Genomic DNA, 20,870 nt, shown 5'->3' on the forward strand with positions numbered 1-20,870 from the left:
GTAACTAAGTCCTAAGTACTGTCTTTCCCAGTTCTTCTCACATCTCTACAATTTCCATTCAGTTCTCACCTAATGTATTGCTGTCACCTCCTCCTAATTGGGCTGTGTGACTCCAGTCTCCTGACTCCAATTTACAGTCCCTGTTGCCAGTCCAAATCTTCCTAAAACATGCTACCGTTGCTTCCCCCTACTGCATAAACACTCAGTAGTTCTCCCACTGAGCGGAATGAAGAAGCCACAACCCCATTTCTGACCATATTTCTACATTCTATTCTCTTTGTTCCATGGCATAGGCAAGCATGCCCTGGCTCCCAATACTTGGTCTCTGTGCTCTCAACTCTTACTGTTGTTTGTATGGCTCCTTCTTCCCTTTCCCTTCTCTGTCCAGTGTCCAAACCTTCCCATTCTTCACAGCCCCGCTGAAGATGTCCCAAGTCCTCCAGCCATAAGTGATCTTTTCTCAGTACTGTGGGCGAGTTGCTATGATCCTTCTTCTGCAGATGAGAAAACGAAACCACAGAGAGATAAATAACTTACGAAGCTCACATGGCCAGGAATGGCCAGGATTTGAATCAGAGTCTGCCCAACTCCAAATCTCATTGCTTTTAATGATTCTGCTTCATTTGCCTCCCATATACATATTTTTAAATGTCTCCTACCAGTTCCCATGTACTTGCAGAAAAGGAAAAAAAAAATCCTCTTATCTTACGTGTTTTCCATAAAGTTGAACTTTTGTTAAATCTTTGAATGAATGCCTCCTGACTCCTTATCCAGTTCCAGGTACTTCAGAAATTTAAAAGAAGACATTAATTGATGAGAAATTATATTATCTGTTTAAGTGAGCAGATAGATACACTTGGTGTTAATTTAATTATTTTTAATTTGGGGGAGACTTCAGAAGCATTTGGATCAAATGTGATGAAAACACAGGTTTTATTTATTCAAACTATTTCTTGATTTAAACAAAAAAATAACTGAACGGGATGGAAGACAAGTTCTAGGAGAATTAACTCTAAACGGTGAGTTATTGTAGGTGCACACACACACGATTTGTACCCTTATTTGCCACAGAAGCACAAAAAAGGAAGGATGCTGGCCGACTGGAATTGTGAGCTTTAGTTCCAGTACCATTTTGAATGTCGGGTATGAATACTTGACATTCTTGTGTCTGTATCTCGAGATGTAGGCCTGTCGGGATTGGTCTACAGAAACACGGCCTCTTATCTTCAAGCTTTACTTGAGTGACAAAACACTGTTTTCACCATTTTTATCTCTGTTTTCTCTACATGAGTTCTAAGTGAGGGTCCCGTTCTTAGACAAGATTATTACCCTTTTGTGCTCTGTCCTCTGTAAGCAAATGGTTGGGGAAGAGGTGAGCTTGGACCAGAGATGACAGCCCCATCCTCTTTCCATGTATTGTTGCCATACTTGGTAGAGGTAGACAAACATCTGAAAGGGTTGTACTTGTTTGTATAAACTACACTCCATTTAACTTGAGAATCTGTCACCCGGACTGCACTAAAAATTCCGAAAGCAGATGATATGCTATAGCTCGCCCCTTATCTAAAACTCCACACACAGGAAGGGCCCCATATGTTATGTTTGAATGGTATCGAATACATTATTCCTTTTATCTGATTCAGAGGCTTTGAGAACCAGATATTCCCATACTGCAACTAATCATAAATCAATAGGCAACTCATTATTCTGGTGTTACAAGGAATTGTGTTCTTATGTTAACCTAAATCCTATTCACTGACCGGAATAGGATGAAATTAATAGATGATAAGTTAATTGCAAGATGTTCCCTTTTCCTTTTTTTCACTCATTCTTTCTCTTTTCTTCCCTCATCTCTTTTTCCCTTTCTCTCTTTCTCTTCTCCTCTTGAGAGCATGAGCCTCATCAAATCATGTGAGGCAGAATTAAATCCAGGCTTCTGTTCCCTCAGTGATCATCCCTGCTGAGAAAAGTAATTGTCTAATTTACTTTCCAGCTAACATTTAGGAAAATAAATTGAATAGTAAGCGCCTGCAAATATTAAGTCTAGTACAGCAAAGCTAAACGTTTTTGTTAGTATCTTCCTTGCACCTAATGTTTTCAAAACACATTTTTTTCACTGTTCCTTGATTACCTCATTGAGAAATATGGGTTCATTTTCCTCAACGCACAATGACACACAGACAACCGTTCAGCTAAGCCTTGATTCATGTAGGAATTATTAGAAGTCATTTAGGAAAATATATCACCAGAAGTCCCATCTCAGACCATGTTTTGAAAACTCTCAGTTTTAGAAAAGGAGAAAATAGGTTCCTCTGGATAGAACACGATTCAGTTTGTACATTTCTTGTTGTCCTGTTATCATCACCTCCATGAGATCAGTGGGACCAAAAAGGTTATCCCTGTAATTCATGCAAGTACCAATACTGCCTCCTATTGGGATGTGCTTCACAAAGCTTCTTCACACATCATTTTGCATAATTCTTGCAACAACCCTCTCATGGAGGAGCAGGAAATTACCCCTTACTGAACTCCAGACTCCTATGAGTGTGGTCGCATATTTGGTGTGTGGCACAGCCGGGATGTCAAGCCTTGAAGTACAAGTCCTTTGGTCCCTTTACTAAAATAGAGTTCTTCCCCTGTCCAGAGACGAAATGCACCAGAGGATCAACGGATGGAGCACGTGTTCCTCTCCACCTCGGCCAGGGCATCCTTACCAGATAAGGGGCAAAGTGTAGTCAGTAACTGTGAAAGCCATGCCATGGTTATTTTGATAATTAACATTGAAAGAAGCTTCAAAGGGGTGAAGACATAAAGAAGCATGCTCAGCTACAATGTTTCTGCATCTGTGAATAGAACATAGATATTTGGTAGCCATCTGCTTAGCTACCATTAGCCATTAGCCATTAGCCATTTGCAAAAGCATTTTGTGGTTTAAGGAGGACTTTAAAAACTTCCCAAGAAAAAAACTAAACACTCGATGACATTGAGTGTGAAGTTAAGAGATTTTGAGATAGAACTGGCCAAAAAGCTTTAACTACAAATATTAAGAGACTTCTTGCTGCAGTAGAAAAGTTAGAATAGGAATATACACTGTGACTTCAGAATGATTAAGAGGCTTCTCACTGCTCTTCCTAAGAACGAGTGTCACTGGCAACCCTATCATATCTTTACATGGTTATTTGATCACATGTAGCAGGGGTTTTTTTTCCTTATGGGAGTCTAGGATCTAGGTTCTAAGTTCTAGAATCTCCACTGAAATTTCAAAGCACAAAAGAATCACTTCTTGAAGCTTAAGTGTCTTCTCATTGATAAAAGGCTTACTATCTCCACTATTTTGCATCCCATTTGTAGTATGCTCTTGCTAAATTGTAAAGCCTCGGGTAACAATATTGGGTGCTCAGCTCATAAAAACAATAGGACCTAAAAATGAGTCACTACTTGTAATCTCTAAGTGCTCACAGTATAATAATAAAAACCCTTAGATAAACCATGACTACGTCCTAATCAATATAGATATTAATATAAATATATTATCCTTTGTGGGGGGAGGTTTCTATTGGTTAGTAATATAGTTCTTTACATTCCATTGGCAATTTGTAGTTCATATAGTGCTTTCACATATATTATCACATTTGTGCTTTTAATTGTCAATTGAAAACTGATACAATCCATAACCGACTTCTGTTCTCATTTCTACAATTTACTTAAAGTAGCTGAATTGTTCATGACCATTTTGGTTTGCTTAGAAACCTTGTTAGAAGATTCATGGAAACTTACCACAACAGATTATAAACTCTAATAAAAACTTTAAAAAAACAAACTTCTTGTTTAGAGCAATTTTAGATTTACACAATTTTTAGGAAGAGAGCACAGTTTCCCCTGTGCCCTGCCTTCAGTTGCCCCTATTATTAACATCTTACATTAGTATAGTGTATTTATTATGTCTAATAAACTGATATGACACATTTTTATTTACTAAGTCCACAATTTATTCAGATTTCCTTAGTTTCTACCTGGTATCTTCTTTCTGTCGCAGGATCCCATCCAAGATACCACATTACATTCAATCTTCATGTCTTCTTAGGCTCCTCTTGGCTGTGACAGTTTCTCAGACTTTCCTTGCCTTTTAATGAACTTGACAATTTTGAGGCATGCTGGTCAAGCATTTTGTAGAATGTCCCTCAGTTGGAATTTGTCTAATGTTTTCCTCTTGATTTACTTGGAATTATGGCTTTTTTGCAAGAAGATCACAGGGGTAAAGTACCTTTTTCATCACCATATCAAAGGATAAGACTATCAACATGAGTTGTCTCTGTGCCACAAATGTGAGCAATAATAAATGATTAGTTTCTTCAGCCACTGAGTTTGGGGACCCTAGTCACCTGGCCAAGGTAGGGCTTGGAGGTTTCTCCAGCTTATACTTGTTTCCCTTTCCGTACTGTACTCTTTGGAAGGAAGTCACCACACTCAGCCCACACTTAGGGAGTGGGGATTTATGCCGCACCTCCTTGAGGGCAGAGTATCTGCATAAAGTATTTGGTCTGAGAGGTATTTTTAAATTATAAAAACCTGGGAGGATTTCACAAGTCAACAGTGTTGTAAGGAGGAATGAGGAAAAAGATGAGGAACTCCATAGGAGGAAGGCAAGAAGTAAGGAATTCAAGATAATCATCACAACTAAGGCATGAGGTGAGGTTGTATGCCTCACCGGGGGTTTAAAGTTAAGACCTGAAACATAATCCATTCAACTTTTTCCTGCTCATCCAGTTCCTCTGTTAAAGTGAAGCATTTGAACATTGGGGAACTGTAATGAAGTCCAGAATCCCTTCACTTTTCTCCTGAGATCATCCCATGGATATAATACTTCATGCATTGACAATGCCTATCCTTCAGTAAGGTCTGGTGTTGAAAATGCATGAAATGGTTTCCCCATTTCCAGAGTTCGATACCTTTTCTTGGGAGTGGATTCAAGCGGATACGTGATGAGAAGAGGTGTTATCTCTCAAATTATACTGTTGCATTTGACTTAGTTAACTACTGATATTGGACAGCGGTTGCTGTATAACAAACCATCCCCAAACTCAGTGGCTGAAGAAAGTAATCACTTATTATTGCTCACATTTGTAGGACAGCTAGAGTTTATCTAGCCTGGGTTCAGCTGGGTAGTTCTGGTTCTCATGAAGATCTGTTAGTTGGCTGGGAAGTCACTGATCTGTGTTCCTCACCCTTTTCTTCAATTCAGCATGCTAGCTGTAGCATGTTTTAATCATAGCAATGTCAAAAGGCGAAGGAAGAAGTAGTAATGTTTGCAATCTATCATACCCTTATTTCTCGAAACACTCTTTTTTTTTTTTTTTTTGTAACTCAGGACTATCTCCATTCTCTTATCTTTTATTTCCTTAATTCTTCTTCCTTCAACTCAGTACTGTAAATAGGCTCTACCTAAGGTTTTGCCTTATAGTCCTAACCTTCTCCATGTGTGTGCTCTTCTTAAGAAGGCTTATCCAGGGTCAGATTTTCTAATTCCCCAGTGGTAGTTTCCAGTTTACTATTAGGCACTTCCGTATTTTCATAATCTTTAGTCCCATGCTCCCCTTAAAGCAATGTTTCTCCTGAATACAAAGCTGTATGGTTTTTTTGAGATTTTATTTTTAACTACGCTCTACACCCAACACGGGGCTCAAACTCACGACCCCAAGATCAAGAGGCACGTGCTCTACTGACTGAACCAACCACATGTCCCTAAAGCTGTATGTCTGAAAAGGACTTTGGTCTTCATTTAATGTTTGATGTGGATGCAAAAACAAAAAGTCCTGATGAAAACCTATCCTACATTAATAGGAATCTGACAGCTCTTAACGTTAAGAGAACACATCTGAAAGAAAACAATAATGATGAGGGGAGTATTAAACACCATTTCCTATAAGAAACGGTTAAAGTTACTAATATTTTTTTTTAATCTAGAGATTACATGGGGCATCATGATCATCATGCTTACAGAGTGGAAGGTATGAAATATGGAAGACCTGAGGTGTTTTCTTTTATAGCAGAACTACAGCCAATAGGTAGATTTGGGGAAGAAAAATTTTAGCTTGATGTAAGAAAGAAATTTTTAGTAAAAGAACTGTATGGAAACAGAATGGGCTATATGTATATCTTCATTTTTCAATTATCGTCACCCATCTTTCCTGAAATGTCTTGCTTCCCTTTCTCTCGATCATCATCAAAATCCTATCCATCCTTTAAGATTAATCCCAAGCCTTCATCTCTCCACAAACTCTTCCCTGACGACTCAAATTTTATTGATCCTTTCAACTCACGTCCATAATTTCCTAGCCCACCCCAGCTAAATTAAGCGCTCTTTGAAAATGGAAATACAACATATAACTTTATAATCTTGAGTATGAAACACAATGTTGAGCTTCTAATAGACATTCAGTAAATTCTTACTGATTTACTATTAGAAATCTTCCTGATTTCTCATCCGGAATCATTAGGCTTGGGTTAGAATTTGAACCAGGTTGAAATGCCCAAGAGTCTGATCATTTCATACTTCTTTCGCAAAAGGAGATGCCTTCTGATTTTAATAGTAGCCTGAAGAAAATACGGAATTTTGCCATCACTTGCCATCCAAGCTTACATTTTCCTACTTATCAAAAAAGACACTGAATTCACAGGTTCTCTAAGATTTTTGATTTATAGCTCAGATAATTTGTTGGAAGAATTAGCAGAAGGAAATTGGCATCAACTTCCTCATGTCTGAAAATTATCTCACCCAAAAATCATCTGGTGAATGGGAATATATGGCGTGGAGGAACACATACAACACTGGAGAACGTCACTCTCGTTGGCATTCCGGTCTGCCTGTTGTCATAGTTACCGAGGTACTCCAAGCGGTTTCCCTCCTGAATCATACTCTGCAAACCCTCAATGAAAATAAGCTATTCTTCCTGCTTTATTTTTCTCTAACCCAGAACTGAAGCTAGAAAATAGCCTCAATTGCATGGGTGTTTTTATACTTTCAGCAAGATTTTAAGCAATGAGCAAACAAAATTGCTTTTGTTTTAAGCAAACAAAAACAATGAGGAATTTAATCAAAATAAGTGCCTCTGATTGCAGTTTTTACCTTATTTGTTCAGCGATGATTCACTGAGGAGCTAGGTGTCGAGGATACAACTAAGATTGTGGCCCAGTCCTCGCCCTAGAAGCTGACAGAGCTCTGCGAGGGAGAGAGACGGGTAAGGGATGCATTTCGGGGAAATGCAATCAGTTTTGTGCCAGGAACAGAGTATGGAAACCAATGGAAACGCTAAAGAGAAATAACTTTAAAGTTCGGGGTGCTGATGCAGTTGTATCAGAGGGAGGCCCCCATCCTGTGACTCTTGCCGCGTTGTTCCTGTGAAGTTTAGCAAACGTATTTTTGGTCACTTTGGATACAGGACACCTGCATCACCCTGCAGGTTGGGCTTATGGAGCAGCGGCATGAGGCGACCAGCCCTCTCCTCACAACATGCTATCGCCTGCTGATACTCACACACAGTCTCCCCTTTGTGCTTTGGCTCCAGGAACTCGTTCACAGACATCCTCCGTGCCATCCTGCTGTCCCTGGAAGTCCTTATCGAAGATCCAGAGCTGCAGATAAATGGCTTCATTTTAATCATAGACTGGAGTAATTTTTCCTTCAAACAAGCCTCCAAACTGACACCTTCAATCCTCAAACTGGCTATCGAAGGGCTGCAGGTATGTTCACCCAACGTACAGTACGGGACTGTGTGACAGTGTACTTTTGTCTTATTCCAACCCAAGTAATATTTGTCCTTTGGAATAGGAAAGGAAAACTTCGGTGCAGTTCGCCTGTGACTCCTCCATATTTTCACTCCAGCCTGAGTTAGACTTTTTGTAAAAGTCAGTCTTCGTTTTCATTAACAACTCTAAAGTACTGTTACCACAGGCACAAATCACCTACTGTAGCAATTATGAATAAAGCTCAGAGATGTTTAGCCTCATCCGAGAGTTCACAAAAATTAAAACTAGAAAACATCTGCTCTATGAGCATGCCCTAGGTAGAGGTGGCATGGGGGCCTTCCACTCTTTCTAGAAACAGTGTTGCACTATGGAAATGCACCCCGTGGACCCTCATTTCCCAGAATGCACTGTGCTTGAGTGTCTGTACTAAAGTAAACCACGTCAGTGCAAACAAAGGAAGCAGACAAAACTCTACGTATTGTTTGTGTGACCAGTTGTCAGGACTTTGGGGAAGGGGGTTTTGTGCTGCACGGAGGTCGGGATGGTCAGTCTTGGGGTTCCTTCTACTTTTCAAAGCCAGTGATTCTGTGAAAAGTAACAAACTCAAAGGGCACTGCTGGGTAGCTTTCTGGTGACAACACTATTACAGTACAAAGTAAAGGCACAGTTCGGGAAGGTTCAGAATCAGCACAGATAAAACCCATGTCCCTTCTTAATTTTGAAGGAAGAATGACTCAATGCGGTGACCCTCCCCAAAGATGGCAGTGACATGAAGCTATGTAGAAAAATAAATACTTGCTAATTTTCAGATCAGCAGCCATTACCCTTGCTCTTCAAAGTGCAAAAGTAGGAGACCCATTTCCACCACTCATCATCGTCTAGTGTGATGGGTGGTTGATGGGTCTGTTTCTGGAACTGTGGCTTATTCGTATCGGGCCTCCCACAGATCTCTAGCACCTCGTAGGCCTCTGATAAACAGGTTTCTTGAATGGATCTTATTTTATTGAAATGGTTTCCTATTTCAAGGGTAGGAGAAATAGAACGGGCATTTCAGAAGAGGAGGAGCAAATACACCCTCTTCCACTAATGCCACGTTATCCTGGGGGGCTGCATCATGCAGTGTACTAGGGACACGTTTTGGAAGTTGCTTTCGCATTTCTAGACTACAGGCAGTGTCCTGCCTTGCCTTAACCAACCGGATCATGGATTGGTCTGCTCTATACTATCGATCACTTTCTCTCAGCTTTAACTCCTTTTGTCCAGACTCCTCTTATCCAAATCACTGAACCTCTGATCTCTCTCTCCTTACAGCTTTTATCAAAAAGAGTTTTAAAGGAAGCTGCAAAGTTTACTTCATGCTCTATAATTATGCTGACCATATTTCCAGGGTTTTCTGTGGTGGTACAAGCTTCATTTGATTTTATCCATTTTAAAAATATAATCCAATACACGTATAAGTAGCTGTGATTCTAGCTCTGTTTTTATAAGATTTTTTTCATAAATCAGGAAAGACAATGTCCTTTATCCAAACTTGTATTCCAGTTTTTCTTTCTTAAAACGTGTGAACTATATAATATGTCCCTTGCCAAGTCCACTGGGCTGATGTGGGTCTTACTGAGTTAATACATGTGATGTGTTTTAAAAGGTAAGGCTACACATAAGCTTGTAAGATGTTTTTGTGAGAAACAGTAGGTGACCTTTTGTGGGCAAGGTGAGTCCCATCTGGGCCTTTACTTGTACCAGGGCCTGGGATGAATCTCACAACATCCTTCCTACAGCTCTGGTTAAGGAGTAACTTCTACTGAGAGAAGGGAGATGCATGAGGTCAAGGTCAGAGTGGAGTAAAAGTACTTCCTCCCATCATCTCACAGAACAATGACCTGAATCCCTTTACTCCTCTCCCTTTATGTAAAGCAAGGTAAACTCCTTTGACGGTGGGTAAGTATCAGGCCAGTCTGGAGTCAGGCAGTCTGGATTGGAATGCAGATTTTTCTGGGAATTCTGCCTGCCCAGGCCCTGAATCCCTGGGAACGCTTAGGAAGGTGCAGTCTCTCCTGCTAGGAGAAGGAAGCCAATGGTTCCAGGGGAAGCTAAGCATGGGTGTAGCTCCTCCATTTTGGATACAGGCTCCCTGGACCATCTAGCTGTTGTCTGGGCCACTGTGAAAAATCCCTCAGGGCCACTGCAGATAGGTGCTGCTTTTGTTCCACAGAGGGCAGTCATATATGGCCATTCACTGGCAACTTCTCACTCCAGGCGATTACCTCTGAGGCTCATTCTAGGCTTTTCTCTGAGGGGACATTCAGATACCATGTCACCTCTCTACTGGCTCTCTCAGTGATCTTTCTTCATTGCAGGATTGTTTTTATCCACAATGTAGCCATTAGCTCCTTTGACATTTCAAAAAAGTCAGAACTTGTACTGAGCAGAATTCATGCCTTTGGTATTATACTAAGTTAAATAAGTCAGTCAGAGAAAGACAGATATCATATGATTTCACTCGTATGTGGAATTTGAGGAACTTAACAAAAGACCATGGGGGAAGGGAAAGAAAAGTAAGATGCAAACAGAGAAGGATGCAAACCATAAGAGACTCACAAATACAAAGAACAAACTGAGGGATAATGGGGTGGGGGAAATGGGTGATGGGCACTGAGAAGGGCACTTGTTGGGATGAGCACTGGGTGTTGAATGTAAGTGAGGAATCATGGGAATCTATTCCTGATGCCAAGACAACACTGTATGTTAGCTAACTTGACCAAAAACAGAGAAAAGAATTCATACCCATGTGGTCACCCTTGTTGTGAAAGGAGGATCTCATACAGGTCTCCATTCGCCAGCCACAAAGATTCGAGATTAATTCTACAATACTGCTGACATGGGCAAAGGCATAGATAGACTTTTGCGGAGAAAGGGAACTCGAGGTAAGGCCAGTCAGCGAGAGAAGAGAAGCCCCTGTTCTTCTTCCTGTGCGCCCTCTGAGAGGCCTGAAGAGGTTAGAGTATCTGCTAGGCATGCGGGAAATTGCAGGGGATGGAGATCCTGTGTTCCAGTGAGGAGACCTTGCTCTCTCTGCCGTTCTGCCTTTGTAGGGTAGATGTGAGACAGCAGCCTTGTCAGAAGGAATCATCAGACCACTTTCGTGCTAGGCCATCTGGTTTAGGGTTTTAGCTATTTATAGGAACTGTCTCAGATTACCTGCTGCTCAAACCCTAGATAATTTGGGGCCCTGGGGTATTACCACACATAGGTAATACAACACCTACCGCAGGGAGGAGGGGGTGGGGGCTCACTGCTCAGGCAGTGAGAATTTAGAATCGTTTTTGGTCATCCCACACCTTGCGTAACACACTAGTTCCCAAACCCTGGGTTTTAGCCCTATTACCCCCATTCTTAGTTCTCTGTAAAGACAGTTGTTCAGCGCTACCTTCAGTTACTAATTGTTGTGCATTGAGTTCCTTGAGGAGCAGACTCTGCCAGAGATTAGCGTGAGGTTCATCAGGGAGTGCTCTTGGGATCAACTCCTGTAGAAGGGAAGCTATGGAAGAATGTTTGCCAGCAGAAGTCAAGCTAGGATTCTGGCATTTCCCGTGAAAGCCTCGGGTGTTGTGACTGAGATGACCCTTCAGATTTCTCCCTGACTGGGGCCAAGGGGTTGGACTTTGATATTCCCACACTGTTCAGTCATTGGGTACAGGCTGCTCTGGGAAATGGGTGTGAGTTTGGGCGAAGTGACTCTCTTCAGCCGAAGCCCCAGAGAGCACTGTTATCTGCCAGCTTTCTGCTAGCAACATCCCCGAACAACTGGGGAATAACTCCGCAGTCCTGAATGAGGCCTGGCAATATATCAGAATTTCTACCATAATACGAAGCAAAAGATATTTGGAATATTCTGTAATGTAATGTCAAGGAGCTTCCTTTATTTTGAATCTAGGTGTTGAACCGCTTTTTTTTCTTGGTTACATGAAGTCCTCAATTCTACCCAACGTGGAAGAAATACCCAGTAATACTGAGGTGATGGGCACTGGGCAGGGAAATCAGTGGCCTACCAGTTGTATTTCTGTGCCTCAAAAGGCAATTATATACATTCAACTGATCCTTGATAAAGGAGAAAAGGCAGCACAATGGAACTGAGATAGTCTTTTCAACAAATTGTGCTAGAACGGGACATGTCATGTGCAAAAAACTGAATCTAGATAGAGACGTTACACTCTTCACAAAAACTAACTCAGAATGGATCACAGACCTAAGTGTAAAATTGAAAGCTATATAAATCTAGTAAGATAACATAGGAGAAAACCTTTGTGACCTTGGTTATGGCAATGACTTTTTAGATAAACCACCAAAGGCACAATCCATGAAAGAAATAATTGATAAGCTGGACTTCATTAAAATTAAAGACTTCTGCTCTGCAAAAGACCGTGTCAAGAGGATAAGAAGAAAAGTCAGACTGGGAGAAAATATTTGCAAAGATACACGTGATAAAGAACTGTTATCCAAAATATACAAAGAACACTTCAAACTCAACGATAAGAAAGTGAACAATCCAATTAAAAAATTGGCCAGAGACCCGAATAAACACGTCACCAAAGAAAACATATAGATGGCAAATAAAATAAAAAGAATGCTCCACATCACATTCATCAGAGAAATGCAAATTAAAACAGCAATGAGATACTACTGTCCACCTAAGTAGAGAGGCTAACATCTGGAACACCAATAACACTAAAGCCTTTCAAGGATGTGGAGCCACAGAAACCCTCATTCAATCCTGGTAGGAGTGCAAAATGGTGCAGCCACTTTGGAAGACAGTTTGGTCGCTTCTTACAAAATTAGACATATTCTTACCATACGATTCAGTAATCAAGCTCCTTGGTATTTACCAAAGGAATCAAAAACTTATATGTACACAGATGTTTTCAGCAATTTTATTCATAATTGCCCAAGTTTGGAAGCCACCAAGATATTCAGTAGGTGAATGGATAAATAAACTGCGATACAAAACAATGAAATATTATTTAGTGCTAAAAAGAACTGAGCTATCAAACCATGAAAAGACATGGGGGAAACTTAAATGCATATTATGAGGTGGAAAAAGTCAATCTGAAAAGGCTACGTACTGCATGATTCCAACTATATGACATTCTGGAAAAGGCAAAGCTATAGAGACAGTAAAAAGATCAGTTGTACCCAGGAGTTGTGGGTGGGGGTGGGGGGGTGGGGCCGGATGAACAGACTGGGCACAAAGGCTGTGTGATGCTATAATGATGGATACGTGTCATACATCTGTCCAAATTCATAGAACAGACAATACCAAGAGTGAACTGTAATGTAAACTATGGACTTTGGATTATAATGATACGTCATTGTAGGTTCATCAGTTGTAATAAATGCACCACTCTGGGGGGGCGGGTGCTAATAGTGGGGGAAGCTACATATGTGTGTGAGCAGGGGATATATGGGATTTCCCATATCTGTGCCTTTCCTTCAATTTTGCTATGAACTTAAAACTGCTCTAAAAAGTAAAACCTTAATGAAAAAAAAGGTAATTATATTGCCTCTAACAACAATTATCCAAAGAATTGTCTGTGCATAGAACTTTGGTTATGTGCTTCATAGGCTGAATTAGTGAGTTATAATAATAATTCTATAGAAGACTGCTCTTTAAGGGATCATCAGATTTCTAGATCAAAAGTTACGCTGTATCAGCCAGTCATGAAATTCTAATAGTGTATGTATTATACATTCCTCCTTTCACAGCAATGCTTTGAGGAAATGTCATTGTTTAGAATGTTAAGTTGTCCCAGTTACATAAATATTCTATGAATATTAGTTCAAAGAACTTCAGTTAAAATACTAATTTTGAGAATGCCTGGAAGTCATTTTCTCTCACTCAGTTGTTTGATCTCTTAAATGCGGTCAATAATGTCTAAAAGAGTCATGTATCTGTTCATTACAACTTGTTTAAATTTTAATCAAACTTAAAGTAATATTTATGCCACCATTTTAATACAGCTCAGTGTTACTCTCAATTCTGCTGGGGAATTCTGGCAGAATGAGCAACATGCTGAAATCCTGTTCTTGAGTTTTGTGATGTCTCCAAAATCAATTTTTGGAATTATTTCTTGTAAATCATTGTGGCCCAGCCATTACAATCAACACACGGCATTTATCAATGTTCAGCCAACCCAGATACTTACAAAGAGCTTACTGGGCTGAAGTGTTTTACTTGGGAAGAGCTGTAGCCTTGTGTCCCGCAGGCTATTTACAAAATGGTTGATTCCCTTAAAGACCCAGGCATTTGTTAAGGGTTTAAAGAAGCTTACTTTTCATTCACTGGAGGAGAGCCAGGCATCATTCATTCTTTTTTCTCTTTTCCCCTCATTTCTGGGCTTAGGTCGTTTTCCTCTGGCCCATCAGACACTTTTTCTATTCATTCACTCTTCATTCAAGGCTTACTGTGTGACTGTTTTGTTGTGGTTAAGGATGGTATTATAATATTTATATGATAAATACTATAAATATTTGACTTATACTGTTATAAATATTTGATTTACACTGACTTTGCCCCAGGCACTTTTCACACACCATTTAATTTCTACCATAAACCTATGAGGTAATACTGTTATGACACCACATTTTACAGGTGACAAAACTAAAATCTAGAGAGATCAATGGCTTGCCTGAGGTCTTTAAATGGCAGAACCAGGATCCAAGCCTGAATAGTTGGACTCTGCTCTCACCTACATCAAAGCGTGGTTGTACCGCAGCAGCTGCAACACCTGGGAACATTTTTGAACGTTCGGAATGTTCAAATGCTTTCAATAGAGTTATCTCCCTTCCTCCACCTCCCTCCTCAAACTCCCAAAGCTTTGAGCCAGCGTACTGCAAAAGGAGGTCCGCTGCTTTTCAAACTCTTAGCCCAAAAGTGAGAATGGATTTGGAGCAATGCTCAGAGGCTCGGCCAGCTGCAAATCATCTCTCTCTCCTGGGTGTCCCTTTTTGTTACACTGCTTCCCACCTTTGTCCAGTCTCTCTACCCGCTTCCCACATTCTACTTTTTCATCCCTTTTCTAAAACATATGACATGCTCACTTGCCTTTAGAGTATCCCAAGTGCCCTATTCGCCTAAAAGACTAGAACAGTAAAAAGTCTGTCCAGTCAATGGGCAACCTGAAAGTTCTCTGGGGCAAATGAATGTATAGTGTGGTTAGAAATTTGGAAAGGCAGGTTGGGCAAGTGCACTTCAAGTTAGCAGTAGATTCGCACCGTTATCAAGCATCAATGACGCAGACATGCAGATACAGTGACTCCCGGTGTATTCATTCCACATAGAATGTGGGTCAGGTACTCTCTAACTAAACAGGATTTACAGCAGAGAACTGAGCTGGCCAGGCTTACTGAAGCTTACTTGCTAGGGCTTTATTATGCAAAGTGTAGTCCACAAATCGGCAATATCAGCATCACCAGGAGCTGGTTAAAAATGCAGAAACTCAGGCCACTGAATCAGAATCTGCATTTCAAGTTCTTTAATGTGTAAGTGGTCTGCATGCACATTTAAAGTTGGAGAAACACTACTGTAACAGACGGCATTACAGTATAAGAGGATCTCTGCGTCAAGGGCGTCAGACTTCCCTGGGGGGCTCGGTACAAACCCCATCGACTGTATTTCATCCCCAGTGTTTCTGAGTCCATAGATCTGGAGCAGAGTTCACGAACTGACCTTTCAAAAACATTCCCAGGGATGCTGTTGCTGGTACAATCACACTTTGATGTAGGTGGGCATCGACTCTAACTATTTGGGCTTCAGTCCTGGTTCTGCCACCTGAAGACCTCAGGCATGTCATTGATCATTCTAGATTTTAATTTCATCATCTGCAAAATGTGGTGTCATAACAGTACTACCTCAAAGGTTTATGGTAAAAAGTGGATTGTACGTGAAAGGTGCCTGGGACTAAGCGTCACAGACAGTGCTCGCTGAATGATAGAGTGTTATGGAAAGAATGAAGAGACCAGCCCTTATCCATGGGCTCCTGTGCCTCTAACGTATGGATTTAAATGCATATGCTCTCCATTGTCCCAGGTCTGCCAGTGTGGATCCCGGAAAATGCGATCTCATCAACCTGTTCCCTGGCCCTGAACAGGGAGCTCCCTCTCCTCGCTCGCCTTAGTTAATGACTTAGGTCCAGCTTGTTGTCACCTGTCCAGGCGGTGGTACTTGAGATGCTGTATCTTTCTATTCATGTGGTGTGATCCTTTTCACTATCACCAAACAGTCATCTGTGCACGCTTTTGCAGTTGGGTGATTAATGGGGTCAAAATCACCTCTTTCATCTGGCAGGACTCTTTAGCGATAGCATTTATGGTGTCTTTTCTTGATCCTTGCAGTTGTCATGTATTAAAGAATATTAGATAGAAACAGATTGAAGGAAAAGGATATTTCTACTTTGCCAAGAGGTTGCTTAATTTATGTTTCCTGAACACTCCTGGTATATTTGAAGAACACTTTCCCTCCAAACTATTTTTTACCTTCTCAGCCACAAAGCTGTAATTCTGAATTTGCAATAGTGCAATATGTTACTATGGAAATATTAGAAGAATAAAATATCTCCTTTAATGCACTACCTTGTTAAGTATCAATTAAACTCGGGAAGATAATTAGAGCTAATGAGACTCTGGTGATCCTGATGGCAAACAGCATGGCCTATTTAAAACAGTTCCAATTAAATAGGCGTGTCTCTAGCATATTTTCGATAAATAGTTTTTCTGGACTTTCATGCATTATAGATCTAGCCAATGCTCTGATTCACCCATTTAAGAAACAGGTACTAAGTCTTTACTTTGTGCCAGTCACAAAAGTAAACAGATGCAGTCCCTGCTTTCAAGGTGTCAGGGGTCAAAGCAGAGGCAGACCCATGAACAAATGATGAAACAATGAGCACACGCAGAAAGGGGATATGCACCAGGTTCATAAAATCCCAGCCCAGGCCAGAGGTGTTAGAAATGGCATCCTGGGAGGGACACACATCAGCTGATTCTTAGCAGCTGAGTGCAGAATAGCCAAGAGAAGGCAGGGTGGGAGAATTTCAGGCGTGGGGGATAATACAGGCAAAGACATACAGGCAAATATACTCAATAGGAGAGAGAAATGGAATTAATTTTGTATTCCTGGAGTGCACCAAGGACCAGGCAAGGAGCTTGTGTGCCCTGCAGACATTGAGGGCCACTGAATATATTGAAGCAGAATGGCCACACACATTTATATTCACGTGGGATCAATTTGGTGGGTATGAGCAGGGAAGATTCAAAGGCAGGAGAATAATTAAAAGACAAGCGCAGTAATTCAAATAAGAAATAATAAGACTAAGTAGGGGTGGTGGAAGGGATTTGATAACTACACAGGAAGTAAACTAAGGCAGCGTTTGGTGGTTAGATGCTTGAGAATGGGACGTGGTGGAGGAGTCAAGGCAAAAGCTGAGGTGTGCAGCCAGGGTGAAGGGTGCCTTGTGGTGCCAACCAATGAGATCATGCAGACAGGAATGGCAGGTGTGGGGAGATAATGAGCATTATTGGAATGTTGGACATGGTGAGTTTAGGATCCCAGGAAATATTTGAAAGGTTTGTATGAAGTCTGAGCTGAGGGGAAAGGTCTAGGGCGGATCTGTAGAGTTGGAGGTGTCTGCAATCATGGGAAAGGAAAAGATCATTCAGAGAAAAACTAGAGTGATGAACAATGACCGAGAAAAGAACCCAAGTGATGAGCAATGTAAATGAACAAGTTGGACGAAGAGGAGTCCGCCAAAGAGAAAGGGGAGGTGGAGATGGGGAGGTGTGAGAAGAATCCTGAGCTCATCTCCCGACAGGAACTAAGGGACTGGGGCTTCAAGGAGGGAAACCATTTGAGGGTGATGGTGGGAGGAGCATCTAGAGAGCCCTGGTTTGAGGGCGAGGACGGTGGAAAAATCTCTATCAAGAGACTCTATCAAGAAATGCGTCCCGGAGACCACAGCAGGTGGTGGAGAGAGGAAACTGGAGGAGAGGGAGCAAGAAGACGGTAGTGGAAGAAGTTTTGCATCTTACTCTTCCATTGGACAGGACTTTCAGCAGCAGAATATATTAAGGGCCTTCACACAGCCGTGGCAGATCAGTCTTGACAAAAGATTGACCCTTGTGAATTGTTTAGTTCCAGGTTAATATTTCTCAATGCACCAGTGTAGAGATCTCTGCCTTCATTATTATGAAACGAGTAGTGACATGGCTATCCAGGGACTCTGCTGAATATATTATATATTTGCAAAAATATGGACTACCTATGAGTTTCTAGTCCTGTCAGTGTCCTAGGGGGCATAGTGGCACAGAGTTAATCGGTATTCAGCTGCCTTGAAGTCCAGCTGTTGAAAGAACCTGTGTGGAAAACCTTGCCCTGTCATCCACATTCTCTGGTGATTAAACTGTAGGCATTAAAATAATACTACATTTCCAAAAAAAATCAATCAGAGCCCCTTTGTTTCCTGAAATGAAACAGCAACTCAAATCTGGCTCAAACAAAAGAAAAATGCAGGCGTGGGACACGTACAGAACAGGAAAGTTCCTGGCTACTCTATCTTCCATATTTGGCTAGTCCTGGAGGCAAAGTTGCAACAATGCTCTAAGAGCTCAGTCTTTCCTTCTCTGACTGTCTCTTAGTTACACCTTTCTCTGTACTGACCTTATTCTCAGACAGGCTTTCTCCTGAGAGTGACAAGGAAGTCTTCAACAGTTCCAGATACAGGTGACCTCTCGTGTCTGCACTCTTGGCAGGAGTGAGGGGGTTGGCCAGACCAGTTTACGAGCCCTCTCAGGATGCTACACGTGAACTGCATAGACTCAGAATGTTGGAGGAGTGGCACCCAAAAGATGCTGAGAAATGACAAAAGTTTTGCTTAGAAATTTAAGGTAGAAGATTAGAAGTTTTATTCAAAGTCTTTACTTGCTATACAACGTAGCTACTAGGAGTTTGTTTCTGTTTGGCAACTAATTCCATGGATAACCTTGGGAAAATGGTTTAACATCTGTACACCTAAGGTTCTTTATCAGCAAAAAAACAACAGGATTGGACTAGAGTAGTGGTTCTTACACTTTATCACCCACAAAAATCACCAGAGGGCTTATTAAGGCTCTGATTACAGAGTCTCGACCTTGGAGTGTCTGATTCAGTAGGTTGGCGGGAGTGGGTGAGTGAGAAAGCATTTCCAGCAAGTTCTCAGGTCATCTTGATTTGCTAGTCCAGGAATTACACTTGACAACACTAGACTAGATAATTCCTCACCACCCTTTTTATCACCTAATGCCACAAACCTATAATTTTACCTCCATGGAATAGTTTTATAGCTGATGTTAGGGAAGAGAAATAGGCTTTCCCCACATAACAAATCTAAATACGGTTGACCCTTGAACAACACAAGTTTTGAACTGTGCGGGTCCACTTACACGTGGATTTTTTTTTCCAATAAATACAGTACAGTACTATAAATGTATTTTCTCTCCCTTATGAGCTTCTTTTTTTAAAAGTTTATTTAATTATTTTGAGAGAGAGAGAGGACAGAGTGGATGAGTGGGGGGGGGGGTGGGCAGAGAAAAATGGGAGAGAATTCCACGCAGGCTCCTTGTGGGCAGTGCAGAGGCTGATGCAGGGCACAACGCCGTGAATCCTGAGATCCTGACCTGAGCAGAAACCAAGCACCAGACACTTAGACTGAGCCACCCAGGCGCCCCCTTATGAACTTCTAGATAACATTTTCTTCTCTCCAGCTTACTTTATTGTAAGAATACGGTGCATAATCCCTATAACACACAAAATATGTATTTATCGACTCCACGTTATCAGCAAGGCTTCCGGTCAACAGTAGGCTATTAGTAGTTACATTTGGAGGAAGCCGAAAGTTATATGCAGATTTTCACCTGTGCCCCTAACCCCCGTGTTGTTCAAGGGTCAAGTGTAATTAGGTTGCAGTGCAAAGAAGAATTTTGAGGCAAGCTCCATGAATGCTAGCATTTATGTGAGACGTCTGCCTTCATTAGAGATAATAAAGGGGCAAGCCTGCCCATATACACTGACTCAAATATTCTCACTAACCTGTTCAGGGGACAGTCCAGTGTTCATGGTACAAGAAATAAGGAGAATAACCATAGGGGGAGACAAACATCTCAAGGAGCTCATATTTTCTAGTCTAGGTTGGAAATAAGCACACTTGATGATGCTGATGGTGGTAATAGTGATGGTGGTGGTGATGGTGCCCATTCTTCGTCCGGCACTTAATGTACTTTCGCCCCGGGGCGCCTGGGTGGCTCAGTCGGTTAAGTGTCCAACCTGATTTCAGCTCAGGTCATGATCTCACAGTTCATGAGTTCAAGCCCCACATCAGGCTCTGTGCTGACAGCGTGGAGCCTGCTTGGGATTCTTTCTCTCCCTTTCTCTTTGCCCTCCACTGCTTGCTCTCTCTCTCTCTCTTTCTCTCTCTCTCTCTCTCAAAATAAATGCATTAAAAAAAACAATAAAAATAAAGTACTTTCACACAATGTCTTATTTGATTTTCCCAACAGTCCTGTGGAATAAGCAGAGCAAGAGAATAATAAATCATCACTTCAAAATAAAAACATGAAAAAAACCGATTGGAACAATCAGTGAAATATCAGTTCTGCGTAAGGTCATAGTTGCCTTGGAGGCCAACTAAAGACCCCAGACATTGTGTCGTGTCCCACCATGAGAGAAGCTGGACTTTGTGAGGATAAATAGGTGATAACTTTCACCAAAGGAAAGCATTTGTTGCTAAGAAACCATTAAGGATTGTTAACCCCTTTTAGCCCAAAGACAAAATTTCAAAGTGCAGTTTCTTATTGTTATATTTAGAAGGACCTAATTTTTGTGTAATAGAATATTGGTGTGCAGTACACAGAGAACTACTGAAATTGTAAGTGAATGCTGAGAAATGACAAAAAACTTTGCTTAGAAATTTTAGACGGAGCGTCTGGGTGGTGCAGTCGGTTAAGCGTCTGACTCTTGATCTCAGCTGGGGTCATGATCTCACGGTTTGTGAGTTCTAGCCCCACATCAGGCTCTGTGCTGATGGCGTGGAGGCTGCTTG

The 20,870-nt window shown here is 41.3% G+C and overlaps 1 protein-coding gene across 1 annotated transcript in view; it reads left to right on the forward strand.

The window, feature by feature from the left end:
- Positions 1-20,870, forward strand: part of CLVS1 (clavesin 1) — a 173,600-nt gene that overhangs the window by 77,325 nt on the left and 75,405 nt on the right. Inside the window, exon 3 of the mRNA XM_019421260.2 lies at positions 7,566-7,740. Within this exon, the coding sequence (XP_019276805.1) occupies positions 7,566-7,740 (175 nt within the window). The remainder of the gene's footprint in view (positions 1-7,565; positions 7,741-20,870) is intronic.

This window comes from Panthera pardus, unplaced genomic scaffold (assembly GCF_024362965.1).
Source record: "Panthera pardus isolate Hobbes unplaced genomic scaffold, ASM2436296v1 HiC_scaffold_7, whole genome shotgun sequence".
Classification (NCBI taxonomy): domain Eukaryota; kingdom Metazoa; phylum Chordata; class Mammalia; order Carnivora; family Felidae; genus Panthera; species Panthera pardus.